Here is a 20,069-nt window from a genome sequence, read left to right as displayed (position 1 = left end):
TTAACCATTGAAGTCCTTGAGGAACTTTGTCTTGTCGTCACTAAAGGAGAGACAGATTGAAAAGATCAGTGTGTCGGATTTTAGATGTTCAAAGGGTGCAACAGTCTCATCGTGCATAGCCATCTTCACCTATAAGAACAACACACACAATGCTAGTTTCAATCGTATAAACAATATATGATGCTCACCTCTTTGTTTATGTGTCTTATGCTTTTCAGTTTGTGATACATATTTCCAAAGAAATATTCTTGTAAACATGATGTGCTACAGGTCTGCAATTGACAGGATTGATAATGACATTGCAATCCTCATATTCAGTTTATCATGCATCTGTCTTAGTAATTCTGATATTCATGCAAAGATCAAGATGCAACATGAAGCAAAGTCTAGCTGCACCATTAAACAAGAAGCATAAAACGACACTATGTTTGAAAAGAAATGTAAATATGATCATATCATCTTGTGCACTTGAACAATAACTATCCCCCTAAAGATATGCCAAGGATGAAAACAATTATAGCACCCAAGAAAAATAAGACGAAAAATAAAGGGAATAAACTTAAACAAGAAAATAAAAGAAACATAATTAAACATCAATGACTATGCCAACATTATACCAAGACTCCTTCTTCATACATGTCAAAAAAAATTCATGAGTGCGTGTCAACGCTATGCATATGGATAGATAAACAAAGCCAATACCAATATATGTCTAGAAGCATTTGAAGCAAAGCCTTTTAGGATTTAAGGCACATCAAATCACAAAGGTTTAATCAAATACAAGGATTATAAAATGGAGAATCAAAAGTATTTGTAAGAAATAAAGTCCATCAAATGAGTAAATATCAAAGCCATATCTCGTGTTATGTGACTAAACTTGCTTAATAACAAAGAAAAAAACCAACCAAGAGCAAGCCAAGAACATAGAATAAGCACATACAAAATGTATACAGAGGTCACCACTTTCACCCTTTTTTTTTTAATTTTTTATTTATTTATTGATTTAAATGCTAACTTTATCAAGCTTTCTACAAGACCCATGTAACGGGTGTTAAATCAATGTGCTCAAGTCAGTTGACTTTAAGACAACGGGTGTTACAGCACCCCTAGGATGTACAAACCCGAGTCATGTAGGCTACAAAGAAGAACAATGTGTACAAGATCAAAGCTTTTTGACGCGAACCTCGACGTTGGTTAGACAAGAGGCCCGGTTACTTCACCATGATCAAGCACTTATTTTATTTTACTTTTAATTAAAAAGAAGTTATAAGTTTGTGAGCTCAGCAGCAAAAAGTACAATGTCAATCTAGTATCAAGACAAAGGCAAGGTGAGGATTCATTCAAAATTATTAAGCAAGATTAGAGTGTATGTGCTATACGTGAGACACGAGATTTAATATAAAGATCATTTAATTGACTTTATTAAAAACAAGGACAGTCGAGAACCATTCACATAAACCCAATATTAATCTATCCTAAGTGATCCAATGCCAAAAATCCAATCTAAGATCAGCAAAAGCTTCCAGACCTCGATAGGATTAATATCACTTATCAATCCTTGCACGTGCTGAACGAAATACTTAGAATTTTAATCCAATTTCAAAAACAGAGAAGAGAATAGCTGGAGTCTTTTGGCATGCATACAAGAAATTATTCAAAAGAACAAATACCTAAAGACTTTCTAAGAGTGTCAAATCGAAGATTATCCACAGGTTTTGCAACAAGACATTTAAGATCCAAATTTTCTAAAGCAACAAGTTCATGCACAACATTAGTAGAGGCCAACATACAATTATGATTTTCCTTTTTCCTCCAAACTAACTTTGTCTTAGTTGATGACAAACAATGAAAATAAGATAGTTTGGATAAGCGGTTTACCTCTTTCATAAGATTTGAAATCTTATGTTGGACGCTTACTTTTCCACCCATGACATAAGAGTTTGAACGAACAAATTCGTTTCGAAGCTTATTGCATTGGTCTTATGTACCTGCGAGTTCCACAAAAGTGACAAATTGGAATGAATTTCTTGATTTCATGAGCGGCAGAAGGCTCAACAGGTAAAGAGGATTTGACAAACTTTGTTTTAGACGGAAGACTTATTACTTGTTCAAATCCCAAGCCAAGTTTATCACAATCTCTTCTTCCCATGCTAATCATTTTGTCGACTTTTTCTGCACCAATAGTCAAAGCAATAATCCTTTCTTTTGAATTTTTAAGTTCAAGTTCCAGGTTTTGTTTATCAGTGGACAAGGAGACAATTAATATATGTTGGTCAGCGCATTTTTTCTCTAAAAATTAAATTTTTTCGTTCATGCATGTACTTACCATTCTGGGAGCAGTATCAAAGGATGGCAGCTCATTAGCAATCCTGCTTTTGTCTAGTTTTAACACAGCAACAGTTTTGACGAGTTACGCATTCTGTTTGCTGAGTTTCTGAGAGGCAGCTAGTAAATCATCATATTTTTCCAGCACAAATTCAATATCCAATCCTTCATCATCATTTTTCTTTGATGCTTCGTCCAAGCTTACGGTCGTGATAAGTGCAATGGCCTTCTCATTATTTTCAGTGTCAGAATCACTGTCACTCCAAGTAGTATGCAGGGCCTTATTCGTCCCATCCTTTTGCTTCTTTAAAGTGTTGGCACATTCTGAAGATATGTGTCCATAGCCTTCACATTCGAAACATTGGACCTTTTCTCTTAGATTCTTTCGTTCATTTGACCTGCGAGATTTAAACCCACTATCAGTATAGTCAACAAATCTATTTTTAGAATTTATACCTTTTGAATCTCGACTTCTTGGATCCTGATTCTTGAGAAAGTTCATGAATCGTCTTGTGTGAATCGTTAATTCCTCATCACTGCAATCTTCATTTGAATGTCTATCATGTTCTTCATTCACAACCTTAAAAGCAACACTTTTGCTCTTTTTAGGAGCTAGATGTTTCATCTCATAGGTTTGTATGGACCCTATGAGTTCTTGAACTTTCAAGGTGTTCAAGTCACGGATCTCTTCAATAGCTGTGACCTTCGGTTGGAATCGTTGAGACAACGATCTCAGAATCTTTTTCACCACTCTATCTTCTGAAATTTTTCCACCTAAGTTTGAACAAGCATTCACAATAACACACAATTTAGCATAAAACTCATAAAACATTTCATTATCATCCATCACCAGTGTTTCAAACTGTAGGTTGTATAATTGGAGCTTGGCGCCTTTTACTATGTCGGTTCCTTCATGAGTTACCTGCAAAATATCTCAAGCTTCCTTAGATGTATCACAATCTGAGATGTATTCAAATTTATCAGGAGAAACTGCAGTAAATAAAGCGTTTAACCCCTTTTAGTTATTGGTACTGTGTGTGACTTCTGCATTTGTCCATTCCTCTCTGGGTTTAGGAAGTGTGCGTTCTTCATCTCCTTTTCCAGTTATTTTTGTGGGTTCAGAAAATCCAGGAACCACAGTATTCCAGACACGTTCATCCAGAGACCATAAGAAAGACTTCATTTTAGCTTTCCAAGCACCATAGTTGTACCCATCAAAATATGGTAGATGCACAACTGAGTCTGCGGCACTCTCCATCATGAGGTATGTCGGATCCTACTGAGAATGTTCAGCAACCTGCTCTGATGTGATGCCAATTGAAAATACCTATAGGATGGCTTAAAACACTAAAAGAGTAAAGTTTGCGTTTTGAGTAGTCAAGAGTAATACAATAATATATAAAAACACGCCAAAGGGATTGATACGATGTATCAATCCTCTACAGTACATAACGTAAAAACAGATAAAAACACAGAAGTTATTTTACGTGATAAAACCCCACCTATGGGGAAAATCCACGGGACCTGATAGTCCAAGGCAAATCTACTATAGAACGATGATTACAATAAGTATACAAACTTGTCCTAGACATTCTAGACAACGTACCAACTACTTTGTAACTCAACTTCTTGCGGGATGATCTTTCGACACTTCTTATGTTGAACGCAATACTGATCACTATTGCTTCAAGCTCGCCGGAGTTCTTCCAACTCTCCTTATGTTGAATCCGATACTGGTCACGATCGATTCAAGCTCACCAGAGAAAAACCGCCACAACGGTCTTGGCGCCCTCAACCGTATGAGTCACCGAACATGCAAATGAATGCAATATGAATACAAAAATAAATCACCAAGATAATCTTACTCTTGATGATTTATCCTTCTGGAAAATAAAGCACAACAACTTTCTTTTGTGTATATGAAAACTCAAGAAATACTCTGGTTGTTGAAAGTTGTATCTTAATGAAAACCCTAGCCTTGCTTTTTATAAAGGTTTTCAAAACTAGAAACAAAATCAATTACTTCCTAATCAATATATTAATTTTCCAAAATCAGACTAATTGATTTCCAATCAAAGAATACTTTTTAAAGTTCAGAACAGGAAAGCAATTTAATCTTTCTTAAAATAAAAAGTCTTCTTAATCAAAATGTTAAACAGATTGTGACTTTGAAATAATGCCTGAAATACCACAATCAAGATGCATGATTGAATGAAGAATTTACCTTAGTGATCGTTGATTGATATATGAGCCTTCAGAGCATATCTTGGAATTTTGACAGTCACCATCACAACTAATTTACCATCTATACTTAGTCTAATTTGTCTCTAGGAAATGCCACTCACAAAATCAATACTAACACCATATCAGGTGATAACTTGTAAACCCTCATGAAGACATCACAAGATGGAAGCACTTCTACCAAAACAAAACAAGTTTTCATATTTAATTAAATTTTAATTCTTTGGGAATTTTGCATAAATACCATCTAAACTTTTAGGTATGTGCATCATTACCACCTGAACTTTTAATTTTTATTTTTAACCACCTAAACTTTGTGAAAGTGTTGCAATTCACCACCTACGTCTAACTCCGTTAAAATTTCTGTTAAACGTGTAAAGGTATTTTCGTTAATTCACTATAACTAAATATAATTTAAAAAAGTAAAATGAAAAATAAAGTTAACATAATTATCAAGAATTTAGTTTGGAACTCATCACCAACCAAGAATGTTCTTGGTCGTATCAAAACTGCACAATCCTAAGAATTGTTCCTTGATTGTGTCTCAGTTTCACTACTTTGGTGCTCTTGTGAAGTAGCCTATTTCAAATCTCTCAATATTAATTACAGAACTTAATAATAATGTATTAGAGCATCTCCAAGGGAGATGTCAAATACCAAATATCAAATTTAAATTTGATGGCTGATGCGGCAATTTGACATTTACACAATTTTTTACTCCACCTGATATGTCAAATAAATAATTATTGTAACAGTCAAATCATTTAAGATAAAGAAGAAAAAATAAATAATAAATGAAAATAATAAATGAAAGTTACAACCAGCTGCCTTTAAAAAATAATAAAATATTCATTTGACATCTTGCTTTTGGGATGTCAAAAATAACAGCTGAACCTCTAGCCTTCATTCCACATCATCTTTGAGAATTCGGTTGGAGTGATATGAGATGTTATTTCTAATCGTTAAATGTCTATGTGACACTTTTGACATATCGGTTGGAGATGCTCTTACACACTCCACGCCAAGAGATGCCAAGAGACAAAGAATAGGGTAAGTTAAATATATATATATATGTATTTATTTATTTATTTATTTTATGGTTCTGTCTCTATCCAAAATAACACCACCTCTTTATCCCCGAAGTTTTCCATCTATCTAACAAAATCCAGCGAATCTTATTGTTAGTAGTTTGCTCTTTCTCCCTTGTTTATTTATTTATATTCTTCCATGAATAGCTACGATTCCAACACACCCACTCTACTATTCAAATCTTGGCAAACTCCAAAGGATCTATTTAATTTTTAATTTCAAGTATGAAAACTTGTTATGTTCGACTTTTGTTAAAGAAATAATTTTTGTTATGTTTGACTTTCTTGGTTTATGGAGATCTGGGAAATTGGGGACGATTTGAAGATGTTTTTGGTTTCTTTTGTATGTTTATTCTTCTGGGTTTTAAGTGGAGCATGTATGTAGGAGTCAAATGCTTTTTTTACTCTTTTCCTTGGCACAGCTGGGCCATTCTGGACTTGAACTAGAGACCTCGGTCAGGTATGTGTTAAGAATTAGGGCTTGCTTAGGAGTGATTTTGGATAGGTTAGAATCACGTTTAGATAGAAGCATCTCCCACTTGCTTCTCCCCGCTTCTCCATATAATCACTTTAGTGATTTCAAGTGATTCTGGAGAGAAACATATGAGAGGTGCTTCTCCATAAAATCACTGAAAATCACTTAAAGTGATTACATGGAGAATTGATTTTCCATATAAGTGATTATTGGCCTATCTAAAATCATTCCCAAACGAGCCTTTAGATGATTAGCTTTTGGGTCTTTTTAAGATTCGAGTTTGATTGTCATTTTAAATGAATTTGTGGTTATTGAAAGTAACTTTGGTAACAGAGGATGATAATTTGTACAATAATTGAGATGTAGCTTCATGTGCCTTGGTTTGAATGTCATTTTGGAGGCTGCAATCTAATTACGGGAATTGAATTTCTAGGCTTAATATGTCTTGAAGTCTTCCCTTCCACAGTTTGTTGTATGTTTTGTAAGTTTATAATCCACTTGGTTGCTGAAAAGTCGTAAGAAAGTCTAAAATCCAAGAAAAACTAAGAATTGAATGGTTTTTTACATTTTTGATTTTGTTAGTTAAATAGGGTGTACTTACTTAATTTTACATTTTGATTAAAATATTAGGGTGTACTTTGTTAATTTTAGGGTTTGTTTATCAGCACTCTAAAAATAGGCTCTTCAGATTTTTTTATTTTAATTTTACAAACACTCTTTATCTTGAAAATAACATCTTTTGTTTATCTTAATTTTACTTATGAATAATTTGGGCAATGACACAAGAAATTAAGCCATACACGCTGGATTTCTTCACTCAGATTAGAAGTTAGACAAATAGGGGACTCTCCAAACCCAAGCAATCTGACTTTGCATATGAATATATAATTGTATATTTTGTTTATATATAATCATTTGATTTTTGAAACTTTTTTAAAAGTTGAATTTACTACGAATGACATTTGCATTGTTTTTTGTTTTTTTTTTCGGTTGAGTTTTTAATTTTTTAAATATTGCCCATTCCTTGCAACATTCATGGATCCGCCACTGCTTGTAGACAACCGGTCTCAAGTTTGAACTCCTATGGCATCTTGAGTGTGTGTATGAGAAACTCACATACACGCAAGCACTATAGGAAACTCACACACAAGCAGGCACTATGGGAACCTGAATTCGGGACCACTACTAACACCCCATTGGTAATATTTTGACTTTTTTTGGGTGGTAAATCCTTGAATTCTACTGGTATATGGAATGTGGAACGGTCAAAATCGAAGTCCCCAAAACTCAAGGTTATCACTTTGCACCACAATTCCCTCTTATCTCATAAATGACAAAAACAAAAACAAAAACAAAAATTCAGGTACAATGATCAGCACTTGCAGAATGAATCAGTGCACTCTGAAGTCTGAATAATCACAGTTAACTGCTAGTCTGAAACTTTTAATAGTTCAACACAAATACAAAGTATATTTTTCTATCAGAAATGCAACAAGGTTACAAGGTTACAAGGTTACAAGAGGCAGTAACAGGTTGTTGGAAGCATTTGCTTACTTTTGTGGTTCAGTAAACACTGCTGCCTGCTGCCTGCTGTCTACTAAGCCAAAACAGATGCAATAAATTTTATTAAAAAAATACATTGTCCAATTAGGATCTAATATTCCTCAACCTCGAAGGAAACAAAGAATTTTACTAGCACAATATAGAAACACCAAAATGCCATAATGAGGGTTATAAAGAAACCATTTTGACAAAGCCCACTGTTAGAATGTTTGGGAAACTGAGATATTCTGAACTTTACAAATGCCTGAGCTAGCTAACCTATAAGTTCAATAACTAGCAGCCCCGATACAGCATGAAGACCCTTATTACAAGCATAATAAGGTCTAGGGTAATCAATAGATCTCGTGCAATCTTCACCAAAATTTTTCTTTTCCCATGATGGTACCTAACCGCCTGCATCATAAAATGGTATCAATCAGCATACTCAATGAGTAATTAGTAGCAAAGATCAGGTATCTTCCAACATGGGAGGGCTTGCCTCATTTGATGCCATGAAAGACATTTATATATAGATTTCTTAACTTACTCAAATGCTTATAAAGAACCCTAACCTAAGTTTGAAAAATAGTGTTCATCAAGTATTTTACAACAAAATCATCTACTCGAAACAATAATACCAGGGAGGCCACAGTTTTGTACCACATTTAATACCAGATGATGAAGCAAGTGATGTGTACATGCCATGTGAATAAATAATTTTATCTCATTGGATGTTTTATACATTGCTTGCCACATCATGTGGTTTTAAAATGTGGTACAAAAATATGGTGTCCCTGGCATTAGTAACTCGAAATAAAAGGTCATAAACACAATCACCCCAATTAAAGAGAGAAATATACTCTGCAATCACTTGGTAGGAAGGTAGACCCTTATAGTGTCTTTCATTCTAAGCCTTTTACGACAAGTTGGGCATTTGTGCTGAACTTTTATTGAGGCTTCAATACACATCTTGCAGAAGATGTGACCACACTTCGTTGATGTCTCTTCACTCAACGGGCCCAGGCATATTGGGCAACTGAAGGCGGGTGTCTCTGGAGGTGGCGTGCTCTGAGGAAGTTCTGGAATAGGCACTTCCTTTGTCTGCATTAGAAAACTCCACAGGTTTAGCCTTAAAACTTTGACAATCAATTAACAATTGATTAAGAATGAGAAGCTTATCATAGCCAGAGTTTGTAACTAAAATTATTGAAGGCCTCTCCAAGCTAGGTATGGACTAGGTGTTCACACAAACCATATGTCTACAGAACTTGACTCTTTTATGCAAGGTCATATTCTTGACCATCCATGCAGTGAAAATATAGGTAGAATTCCAACCTAATAAAATTTTGAGAAATGAACATTGAACATAGATACTATTAACCTTCAGAATGTTATGTGTTATTTCCTAGTCTCCTTTCTGATTTTCAACTTAATAAAATGTTCTGTGATAAGTTCTTTTTAGTTGCCCATGTATGAGTTTATTATTTGCTGACAGTCGTAGGGAAATCTGAACTTGGAAAAAGAGTCAACCATGAGGCCTTCCAACACCTGCTAGATACTATTTACTTGAAAGCTGAATTAAAGATAAGGATTGCATTCAGTGCTGCAGTTCCATAATTTCAGTGCACCAAGCTTCTGACCCAGACAAAAAAGAAAGGGCTCTAGACCAAACATCTGTTACGTCATCAATATCTTGAAGAAAAAACCTTTGCATACAAATATAAAAATAAAAAAATAAGGGAAGATGGCACCGCGAGTGGAGACAAATTACAGACATAAATTACACTTAAGGAAATATCATGACAAGAAATTGTTATATCACCTTGTTTGCATCACTGTCTTCAGAGCTGAAGTGAAGCTCCCAATTTAAAACTGCTTGATTTCGTAAAGTTCTTCTACGCTTGTGGCAATGAAGAGGAATTAGATGTGTTTGAGCAGCCACATCTGAAGATAAACGAAAGATGTAAGAAGCTTCTTATACCAGAGAAGTGACCACAATAAATTGACTTGGCAACCTCAACTGTTAGCTTCAATAAGAACTTGAAGCATTTATAACTAAGTTCACTTTGAAATAGTTACTTAAATTGCAATATTCACCAAGAGTAAATAGAACATGTGTAAAAGGGTGAACCAGTAGTCCCAAAAACTGCAGAACCAAGTTTGAATACTTTCTATGTGGTATTAATACAAAATTCTATCTGTGTTTACCCCATTCCTTCGCAAAACGATTAACCATAAAGTAATCACGAAGTTCTTTCTAGGAAAAAAGAATGAAAGGGAATGCCAAGTTATTTATCCTTTCCTAGAGGGAAATGAATGAATGATGTCAGACTAAAGGCTCTTCAAAAATAAGAACCTAAAGCATCAAAATGCTAAATAAGGTGTAGATGACTAAAAAGAGCACTGGTATTCACAGTCGCTCAAAAGCGACTGCACACAGAGTCTCCCTCACTTCCACCTTCAAAGGATTACACATGCATCTCTCTTTCCAAAGAATTAAAATAAGTTTTGTTCTCTGCTTATTCATTAATCAATTATTTCAAGAGATGTAGAAAAAGAGATCAGATTTATGGGTTACGGGTTATGGACATGAAGAAATAGAGATTTCAGAGGTGTTGTTTCTGTGCTTTGAAGTCCATGCAAGAGATTTTTTGGGGGGGTTTTTTCAGTCAAAATGGTGAAACTTCATTGAAACATGGTGCAGCAGCCCATAAGTACAAGCGAAGCAAGACAACTTACAAAAACCAAATACTGGAGGGGGAACCAAGTCTCCCAGAATCAAAAAGGAGATTTTGTTTTTTATAGAAAGAAAAATGAAGTGGCTGTTGGGTTTTCTATGGCTATCGTTGGGTTTAGGAGAAGGGGGGTAAAATGAAAATTCAGTTCATAACAAAAACTCATTTATTTCTTTGACAAGTGAGATACATGTGTATTATTTAATAGGAGTAAACTGGCGACGGTCCTCACAGTCGCTGTGGATAGCAATTCTCGACAGACAATGGCTTACACAAAGAATACTGGCAGAATAATAGATCTTAAAGAGCTTGCTACGCATATAAAAACTGCCAGCCATAACTGAAGAAATATCTACCTAAAACTTTTAAACTTGAGCCACAATAAGTTTAGATAACTATAATTTCTCCTGAACTGAATTCAATGGGATCCTAGGGTCCTCCACTTTAAAATAAATAAATAAATAAATAATAAAAAAACAAAGACAAACTGTAGTTTAGAGGAACTAAAAGAAATAATTCGAATGAAATTAGGCTGCCAAGAAATAGCAGGCATCACGGTTTTTTGAGACAATAAAATTTTAAAAATGGTTTCAAGCACAACCATTTTTGTTTATGAACAATATGGCAATCACTTACAGAAGAAGGGATCTTATAAAATGTGTAAACAAATCAAATCAAACAAAAGCACGGTTTAAGAATAAAAGAAAAAGAACTATGCAAGAAAACCTGAAAGGCCATTATGCTGTTCTGTATTTGTAGGAGGCACATCCCGCACCTCCAGGTTTCTACTGGAGTTATTCTTGGCCTGACAGCAGGAAGAAGAATCAATAAGTATGCTTATACGAAAACAATGAAAGATTAAAAAATGAATCATAAAATAAAATCTAAAATCACTTACTTGGGCATATATCCTTGGGGAAATTATGACAACTTCATCATCAATGACCTCACAATCATGTGAAGCTTGTGGTTCTGACCGACTATGTGCTTCATCTTGACCTTGTTGACTATTGTCCCAAGTAAATCTGGCATTTAGAACCATGTCCTCACAAGGAGCTGGATAGTTGAGGTCCACAGTTAGTGGCATCTTCCCCCTTTGAGAATTCCACACTTTCCCTTCCGTAAATTGCCCTAATGAGTGTGAGGCCATGCTACTGTGAAAAGGTCAAAATCCTATACATCCAGAAAGAAGCAGAATACTGGTTGTTAACAAAGGAAATCTACATGCTCTACTTTAAAGAACTTCAAATCTTTAAAAACCAAAAGCATTGATCAAATAAACCAAAATGCAGGCATGACAAGTATACCAAACAACTACAAGATCTGCAGCATCTCCAATAAAAAAATAATATACAAGATCTGCAGGGTCATTTAGTTGGCAACTTGGAAGGAAAAAAAGGCTAATTCCAAAGGAGAACTCTTTTCCTTTTGTTTGGAAATAGGAAAAAACTCAAGTAGGACAAAACAAATATATAGTACATAAGCAGTTCATTATTAAACTTTTTTTCCTAAATGTTTTACTCAGTGGCACAGCAGCCCTATGCCATGACATCAGAGCCCCACGCAGCGGCGTACACATACACTGATGGGTGTGAACAAAACGTTTGACGAGTCATGTAAGCAGCCTCATCATGAAGTAAAACGATCCTGTAAAAATGTTCTAATATGCGTAATGTTTTCCTTTATATATGGGGAAACATAAACCTATTAAGTGATCATCCCCCTATGGTTTCAAAAAGGTATTCAAAGTTGCTACCAAGTCCAATTTGATCCAAATCAAACACAAATTTTTGAAAGACACCTAAACAACCCAACAGAACTCTTCTACGCAAACAAAATCTCATAGTCACAATCTTAAAGTCAATAATAGGCCCCGAGTGCCACCAAAAAATAAAATTAACCCCTTATTATTTCATTAATCTAATCAATTGGGGTCCTTCTTAATCGATCAAACAATAATGATATAATCTCCAACTACATGTACGTTCTATGTAACCAAAGATGCAACTGGCAAACAAATACCCACGAATCAAACGATGAAAAAAATCAAAAACCCAGAAGTTATCCATCAAGAAGAACAAGATTCAACACAAGAACATACGTCAAAAAGGCAAAAACAACGTACCTTTAGAGTCAGACCCGGAGCGAGAGAATCAAGAACAGGTGTTTTGATGCAAAGCACAAAATGGGTTGAACAGAAATTATATTATGGCAATCAATCAATTTATAGACAGAGAGAAGCAGAAAAAGATAAGAACGGTGAGGGGGACAAGGATGCGTAGAAAGTTCGATGTATCTTTCTCTTTTCCTTTTCCGTCTTTCTTTTCTTTCCAAGTTTTCGCTACTGATTGAGAGAGAGAGAGAGAAAATCAGAAAATCTCTTTTGGGTTCTCGTAGAATCGCCCTTTTTGTTATGCGACTTCCTGGAAATTCAATTCCAATTTTGTTTCCATACAATTTTTTGTTTTGTATGAATTCGAGTCTCAGTGGCTTTCTCTCTGTCTTTGTTTGTTGTTGGGGTCTCCTCCAGCATTTCGAGTACGTGGACTCGCAATTTAAGAAATAGTCAAACTCATGGGTCAAGTAATCAATCGAGTCCGTGGTCGGTGAGTGTGAACCGGGCCAGTGACCCGATAGCTGTATATTTTCTTTCTTTCTTTTAAAAGTGAATTACGACTTTTGCAATTATATAAAAGGTTTTATTTATTTTAGTAATCACATTCCGTCTCAGGAAATGTTATTTCGAGTATAGTTTTTATTTTTCTTACAATATTATTATTTAGTCTATATTTATTAAAAAGTGCTATATTTAGCAATATATTAAACAAGAAAAAAATATATACGTATTACTTAAATAAAAAAACTTGAATCATCACTAATGAGGATCATACTAAAGGGGTGTATTTAATTTAGATTTTAAAATAATTTAAAGAAGTTTTAAAGTTGAGGTGTATTCAATCACGATTTTATATAAGTCTATACAATTATGGGTGTATTTAATTCAAATTTTTTAACCTCCAGTCAAAATTGAATGTACTCAATCACGACTTTAAAAGACTTCATAAAAATTTGGGAAAAATTTGAGTGTATTAAAAAACTTATTGATTTTAAAGGAAACACAAAAAGTGGTGTATTCAATTGGTATTTTAAAATATTATTTTGGGATAAATAAGTCTTGAGGTATTCCATTAAAACTATTAGGATTTTTTAAAAAGAGTGTCCAAATCTAGTGGTATTCAATCAAGACTTTAAACAAGTAACAAAAAGTCTTTTATTTCGAAGGATTTTTTTAAAATGTGAAACTTGTGTGACTTTTTAGTGGAAGGTATAAATACCAAACCCTATTTCAAATCTTACCATAACCCATCATACTTTTTACGTGAGATTTTTTTATCTGCTAAGGAAGATGAACAGCTCTTCATGAACCAGGTTGCTTCCTTCTTATGCTGTGTCTTCTTGCGTATATGGTCTGTCTATTTGCTATATACCATGTTTGTATATTGTTTGTCTTCTTGCGTATATGGTCCTTCTCATGCTATCTTCTCTCAGTGGCCCTTTGCAACAGTGGTTTGTATATAGTCTGTCTATGACTCTTCACTTCATATCCCTCTCCTACTATAAGCAACTCTGCCAAATATTTATCAAAGACTAGAGCTGGCAAATGGGTCGTTTTTGCGGGTTACGGGTCGTGTTCGTGTCAACCGTTATCTTAACGGGTTGACACGAACACGATTCGCTTAACGGGTCAGAAACACTGGACCCAAACACGACCCGCACAAATTCGCGAATAACACGACACGACCCGTTATGGCTAATGGGTCGTTTTTCACCCGTTTCACCCGCTTAACCCGTTTCACCCATTTAAAAAATAACAATATTTTTTAACAATTATTAAATAAAAACACCTCAAATTAGAGATATAATAAAAATAAAGCTGAAATCCTTTAAATAAGTCTTACACATTACACATTGGCAAATAAAACAACTCTTAGACAATGTGAGTTTCAAATTAATCTCAATTCAAACAAGTTTTAAATAAAATGTTAAGGAGAAAAGGAACAAATTTAGAGCCTCCACCATGAACCTAATCTCAAAACTTGAAGGTCCTCCGTGTCCATGACTCCATGATCTCAAAATTGCAACTTTCACCAATATGCAATCTCACTGTAAGGAAACAAAAAACACAACAGCCAAATATGAGAAAAAAATAAAATTATGGAGGGATACAATATGAATAAAATATCAATTATTTATTGTTACCTTTCATCAATCTTCAAGGGAAATACTATTGGAACATTGTCCTGATATAGTCTCTTCACAAGTAAGATTGAAAATATCTTCAGTAAGACTTTCCACTTCGGCACTTCCTTCATCTATTGCTAAGCATTGAAAAAATAAAAATTACAAAGAATTCACATAATGGAAAAACATAAAAGAAAAAAAAAATAGCTACTAGTATTAAGCTATATAAATATTACCTCCATTTCCAAAAAGCCAATCTCGAGTGCACAACAAAGCTTGAACAGTTTGAGGTAATAATGAACTACGATATTGATCTAATACTCTTCCGCCAATACTAAAAGCCGATTCCGATGCAACGGTAGAAATGGGAATTGTTAACACATTCCGAGCTAAATGTGAAAGTATTGGATAATGAAAATGCTCCATTTGCCACCAAGAAAGAACATATATATCTTGCTTTCTATCTAGTCTTTCCTCATCCAAATACTTATGCAATTCATTTTTCTTACATGAACTTGAACCATTTTTGTACCTATTATCAAAATCCTACACCATACAAAATCAAAAAACAATTATTAGTTACATGCAAATATACAATATGAAACAATACATAAATAAAACAATAAGAAATAATTTGAATTTACCTCAAGAATGGTGTCTCCACCTTCATTGTGACTAGTTGTCTCATTCGTTGGAAAACTTGCATTAAGAAGAGGAGATAAAGTTTCCGTGTACACATGAAAAAGGGAAGTCAATGTGTCTGTAACACTCTTGAATTCTCGAGAATCCTTACCATGAAGCTTAGTATAAGCCCACTCTACAAAATGCAACTTATAACGAGGATCCAAGATAATTGCAATTGCAAGAATTAAACTGTATTCTGACCAATACTTCTCAAACTTCATCCTCATATTAGTTCCTATCTTATTCATGAAAATATCATCATCTTCAATGGCTGCCTTGATTTGGTGTTGGATTATGAAGATCTTAGGGAAGAATAAATTTGATGTGGGGTACTTTGTTCCAGAAAATAAGCATGTCACTTCATAAAAATACCCCAAAAACTTGGAAATCTTCTCTACTTTAATCCACTCTTGGGGAGAAGGGCAACTACTAAAATTGGAATCAATCAACCCTAAATTAATAAATGCACGATGATAGAAAAGTGCACTATCAAGCATGGTATAAGTTGAATTCCATCTAGTAGGGACATCTTGTCTCAATCCTCTCTTACTACCCACAATCCCTACTTGTGCAACACAATCGTAGAATTTTTGTTTCCTTGCCTCGGATCCCTTTATATACTTGACACATTCCCGAATCTTTGTCACTGAAGAATCAATTTCTTTAAGTCCATCTTGGACTATCAAGTTTAAAATGTGGGCACAACAACGCACATGAAAAAACTTACCACCCATCAATAGAAGAGATCTAAAGTTCAATTGATTCGTCAAAATATCAATAAAAGCAGTATTTGCAGAAGCATTATCAAGAGTAATAGAAAACAACTTCTTCTCAATCCCCCACTCAGTTAACAATGTATTGATTTTTTCAGATAATGCAACACCAGAATGTGGAGGAGGCATATGACAAAAGTTGATAATTCTTTTCTGTAATCTCCAATCTTTATCAACAAAGTGGGCAGTAAGAGCAAGATAACCATCAGTGCATAGAGAGGTCCATAAATCTGATGTTAAACAAATTCTTCCCTGAACTGAGCTTAACAAACTCTGAAGTTTTTGTCTTTCACTTTTAAACATCCTCAACACACATGCCTTAACAGTATTTCTACAAGGCAACTTAATATCCGGCGAGACATAAGCAAACAAAGCCCTAACTCCCTCATATTCAACAAAGCTAAAAGGCAAGTTATGTTTTATGATTGCCTCTATTAACAAGTTACGAAATCTGATATGATCAAATTTAGGGGAACGCAATCCAGATGATGACATAAGTAATTTTTCACATCTCCATGTGGTTTCTTAAGGCAATTTTTAGCATGATTCAACAAATTTCCAGTCCCACACCTACTATCACACACATAAATTGTCTCACAATTTCTACATTTAGCACGCCTTTTTTTATCTTCTCCAAGAGGCAATAAATCAAATGTTTCCCAAGCAGAAGATCTCAATTTTCTCTTACCAATAGTGATGCCTCTAGGCTTTTTGCTTCTAGGGCTTGACTCTTTATCTTCTGCATTTACAGCACTTGTATCCCCACCCATTGAAACATCAATAGACTCCTCATCTGTGAGTCTCATACCTTCAGTACTCTCTGTAACATCCATGAGCTTCAAAAGAAAAAAAAAAGGACATAAATTCAATATCAAACAAAGAACATAGTGCAGCAATTGTTAATTAGTTTTTTTTAATTAGCAAGTCTTCATCTAAACCAGTAAATAAATCAAACAAAGAACATAGTGCAGCAAGTTGATAAAATAGGCAGAAGCCACTAAACAATTAAGGACTGAATCGGCTCCTCTCCTTGCCCTATATAAACAGATCATACTATGCAAACCATGCATAAATGTGAAAGTATCATAAAGTGTTTAATTAAACATGGCTCAGACACTACTGATCTATGTTACAGACTAACAAAGATGAGAAATCCAACCACATGACTAACAAAGATAATAAACTAACAAAGATGATAAGCTAAGTGATGCAAGAGGTACAAAGCATTTCACAAGCTACCACATAAAGTAATTTGGCGGCTTATACGGCAGTGCCATGTGAGTTAATGAAATTTCCCCATGATACATGAGGATAATGACAGTACAAATACGTGGCATGCCATCTCCGTTGCCACACCCACAACGGTTTGTAAAAGCATGATCCATTAAGGATAGAGTAAAGTGAAACCCATAAAAAGTTCTTAAAACTGATACTATCAGACTCCTATTCCGAACCACCAAACTCAACAACTGGGTGGAGAACAGAGACCATGCTCCCCACTAGCATTTAATGGGTTCTGCGACTCAATTGCAATTTTCCTATGACAAGCTCTAGTTCGTTTCAAGTATCAATAGAAAGTGGTATTAGATTTTTTAATTGCAAGAATTTGGAAGCGAAGTACAAACCTAATACAACTGTCCAACTTAGCTGAAGTGCTAATGTTCCAGAAGAAGATACACCAATCACAAGTTCTCAACCTTTCTTTTTTCCTTTGTTTTCTCTCCCGAAACATTTCAGTAACCAAATTAACTATGTCTGAAACTAGAAAGCAGGAACATCCTATATAAACAGATCAAACAAAAGGAGAGAACTTTCGATTACCTTTTCAACTTTTACGGAAATGTTATCAACCCGATGCTTGAAAGACTCTAGTGGAGAAGAGGAAAGATAGGTAGTTGATGTTGTTGATGGTTTGGTTTGGATGTAGAGAGAGAACGTGAGAGAGTGTTTGTTTTTCTTGAGAGAAAGAGACAGCAGAGTGAGAGCGGCGTGAGATGAGAAGGAAGAAGGGTAGCGATGCGAAACAGATGATACAATTCAGTCTAGGTTAATTTTATAACGAAAATTACAAAAATGCCCTTCCTCTTAACGGGTTAACGGGTGATTCGCGAATAATACTGACACGACCCGTTAGCTTAACGGGTGAGTAACGGGTCCACCCGTTTTCAACCCGACCCATTAAGCTCGACCCAAATACTGTTATTTTCGTGCGAATTCGTGTCGTGTTAACGGTCGTGTCCAATATTGCCGGGTCTATCAAAGACCTTGGACTTGACCAAAACCCAAAGAAAACCAAAAATGACGCCATATATATTGTTTTTATTCTTTCCCAACCAATTATCAACCCAATTATATTGTCATGTATTTTTCTATTCTTTTCGCACGTTTTTGTTAGAAAAAAAGTGTTCTGGTTGAAATTTGAAAAGACATTATTTTGTGCTCTATCTGTTAAGTCACCCTAATGTTTATCTACACAAGACATTTGATTATTCTTTTAAGCTTCTAACTTTATTGTGAATATGAAGTTTCTGAATTTTTGTGATTAGAGTCAGAGATGAGTTCTTTTTTAATTACAGGGCGGGTGGTTTTGTTTTTCGTTTTTCCTGTTAATGGGTTTGCAAGGTGCCTTTAAAAAAAATACACATATATATATATATATATATATATATATATATATATACACCAATTGTTCTTTGAATGGGGTTTTAAAAACTATTTTATCAAGCACCATGGGCTGATGATCATCTCCTTTACTGTTTCAATGGCAGAGACTTGGGGAACCTCATATTACTTGTTGGAGCCTACTCAGGATCACATACTATCATTGCAGTTTGTAAGTACAATCAATTACAAATCGCTTTATTGGGTAGTTTCCTAGTTATTTTATACTTTGTGATTCATTGAATAGAATTTCATGTCTCCTATAGCGTTTGATAATTTCTTTGGCTTCTTTTATTTATTGTGCTAATATCCTTATTTTTGTGCCAAAGTTAGAAAGAAAATAGGAAAAATGAATGAAATTATTTTATTTTATTTTCTTGTTTGGTATGATACGGATCTTGTGAAATAACTAATAAATTTATTACATGTGTTGTAGTGGTAATTTAAATGAGGGAATCACAACAAGGGAATAACAAAGGAAAGGGCAAAGAGAAAGAGAACTATGAATCTTGGACCATGGACGATACCAATGAGTTGTTGCACCTCTTGGTGGATGTTATCAACAGTGGATTGTGTGATGCTAATGGGTCACTTGGCAAGCAAAATGTAGTAAGAGAAAGAAAACAGTTTCATATACATATTATATTGTTGGTAAATTTTTTTACAACCTACTGCACATGGACAGCTTTTAGTTTTTTTTATGCAGTTATTATATTGTAATGTGTATCTATATGACTTAACTTGAGTAGAGAATAGTTGGCATGCATATCAGTTCATCTACACGGTATTATTTTCTTCTTTTTATTGTTTTGCAGCCTCATATATTATATATATATATATACGTATAATGTCACAACCAAGCATGTATGAAGATAATGACATAGAGGAAGAAGATATTGATGACGAAGAAATAGATGAAGAATTTTATGAAGCCATTTACACATCAGTAATGGCAATTTTTGCAATAATGCATGTGCTAAATCAGTTTTAATTATGGTGTGTGGTGAACATATTGAACGTCCATTAACTCAATGGTGAATTACTAGCATTGGATATAATTATATACATCAAGCATTGAACAATGATCCTGCAATCTTCTGACAAGTTAATAGAATGTATCTAGATGTATTCCGGAAGTTATGCACAATTCTTAGAGAAAAAACATTTTTCGAGGATACAAGATTTATTTGTGTCGAAGAAATGCTTGTCATACAACCTTTTGGAAGGACAACTTCTAGCAAACTTAGTACTCCCAACCTTTCAAACAACTATTTCGAAGGACAACTTCTAGCAAGTATTGGAA

At 34.5% G+C, this 20,069-nt stretch overlaps 2 protein-coding genes across 2 annotated transcripts; both read right to left on the bottom strand.

The window, feature by feature from the left end:
* LOC103322736 (uncharacterized) lies at window positions 1-3,583 on the bottom strand. Its single transcript, XM_089044581.1, has 3 exons — window positions 3,368-3,583; window positions 2,531-3,247; window positions 1-129 (listed from the first exon to the last, which is right to left on the bottom strand). The coding sequence occupies exons 1-3, from the start codon at window positions 3,581-3,583 to the stop codon at window positions 1-3; spliced, it is 1,062 nt and encodes a 353-aa protein (XP_088900707.1).
* Window positions 3,584-7,570: 3,987 nt separating this feature from the next.
* LOC103322679 (uncharacterized) lies at window positions 7,571-12,934 on the bottom strand. Its single transcript, XM_008224612.2, has 6 exons — window positions 12,532-12,934; window positions 11,305-11,579; window positions 11,133-11,211; window positions 9,494-9,615; window positions 8,532-8,772; window positions 7,571-8,085 (listed from the first exon to the last, which is right to left on the bottom strand). Exons 2-5 carry the CDS (start codon window positions 11,554-11,556, stop codon window positions 8,539-8,541), a joined length of 687 nt encoding a protein of 228 aa, XP_008222834.1. The 5' UTR covers window positions 11,557-11,579; window positions 12,532-12,934; the 3' UTR covers window positions 7,571-8,085; window positions 8,532-8,538.
* Between the last annotated feature and the right edge of the window lie 7,135 nt (window positions 12,935-20,069).

The sequence above is a fragment of the Prunus mume genome, linkage group LG2 (assembly GCF_029339155.1).
Source record: "Prunus mume cultivar Tortuosa linkage group LG2, ASM2933915v1, whole genome shotgun sequence".
Taxonomy (NCBI): Eukaryota; Viridiplantae; Streptophyta; class Magnoliopsida; order Rosales; family Rosaceae; genus Prunus; species Prunus mume.
Note: the sequence above shows the minus strand (reverse complement) of the source record. Positions and strands in the feature narration are given on the sequence as shown.

Bases quoted from the DNA above. Each gene is read 5' to 3' on its own strand.
- LOC103322736 (XM_089044581.1), bottom strand. From the start codon at position 3,583: ATGGAGAGTGCCGCAGACTCAGTTGTGCATCTACCATATTTTGATGGG. The intron at 3,248-3,367 runs GTCACACACAGT...GATATTTTGCAG, and splicing joins AGGAATGGACAAATGCAGAA to GTAACTCATGAAGGAACCGA. The intron at 130-2,530 runs GTAAGCTTGGAC...TTGTTCTTATAG, and splicing joins CCATTGCACTTATCACGACC to GTGAAGATGGCTATGCACGA.
- LOC103322679 (XM_008224612.2), bottom strand. From the start codon at position 11,556: ATGGCCTCACACTCATTAGGGCAATTTACGGAAGGGAAAGTGTGGAAT. The intron at 11,212-11,304 runs GTAAGTGATTTT...TCCTGCTGTCAG, and splicing joins CCCCAAGGATATATGCCCAA to GCCAAGAATAACTCCAGTAG. The intron at 8,773-9,493 runs GTGATATAACAA...TTTCTAATGCAG, and splicing joins AAGACAGTGATGCAAACAAG to ACAAAGGAAGTGCCTATTCC.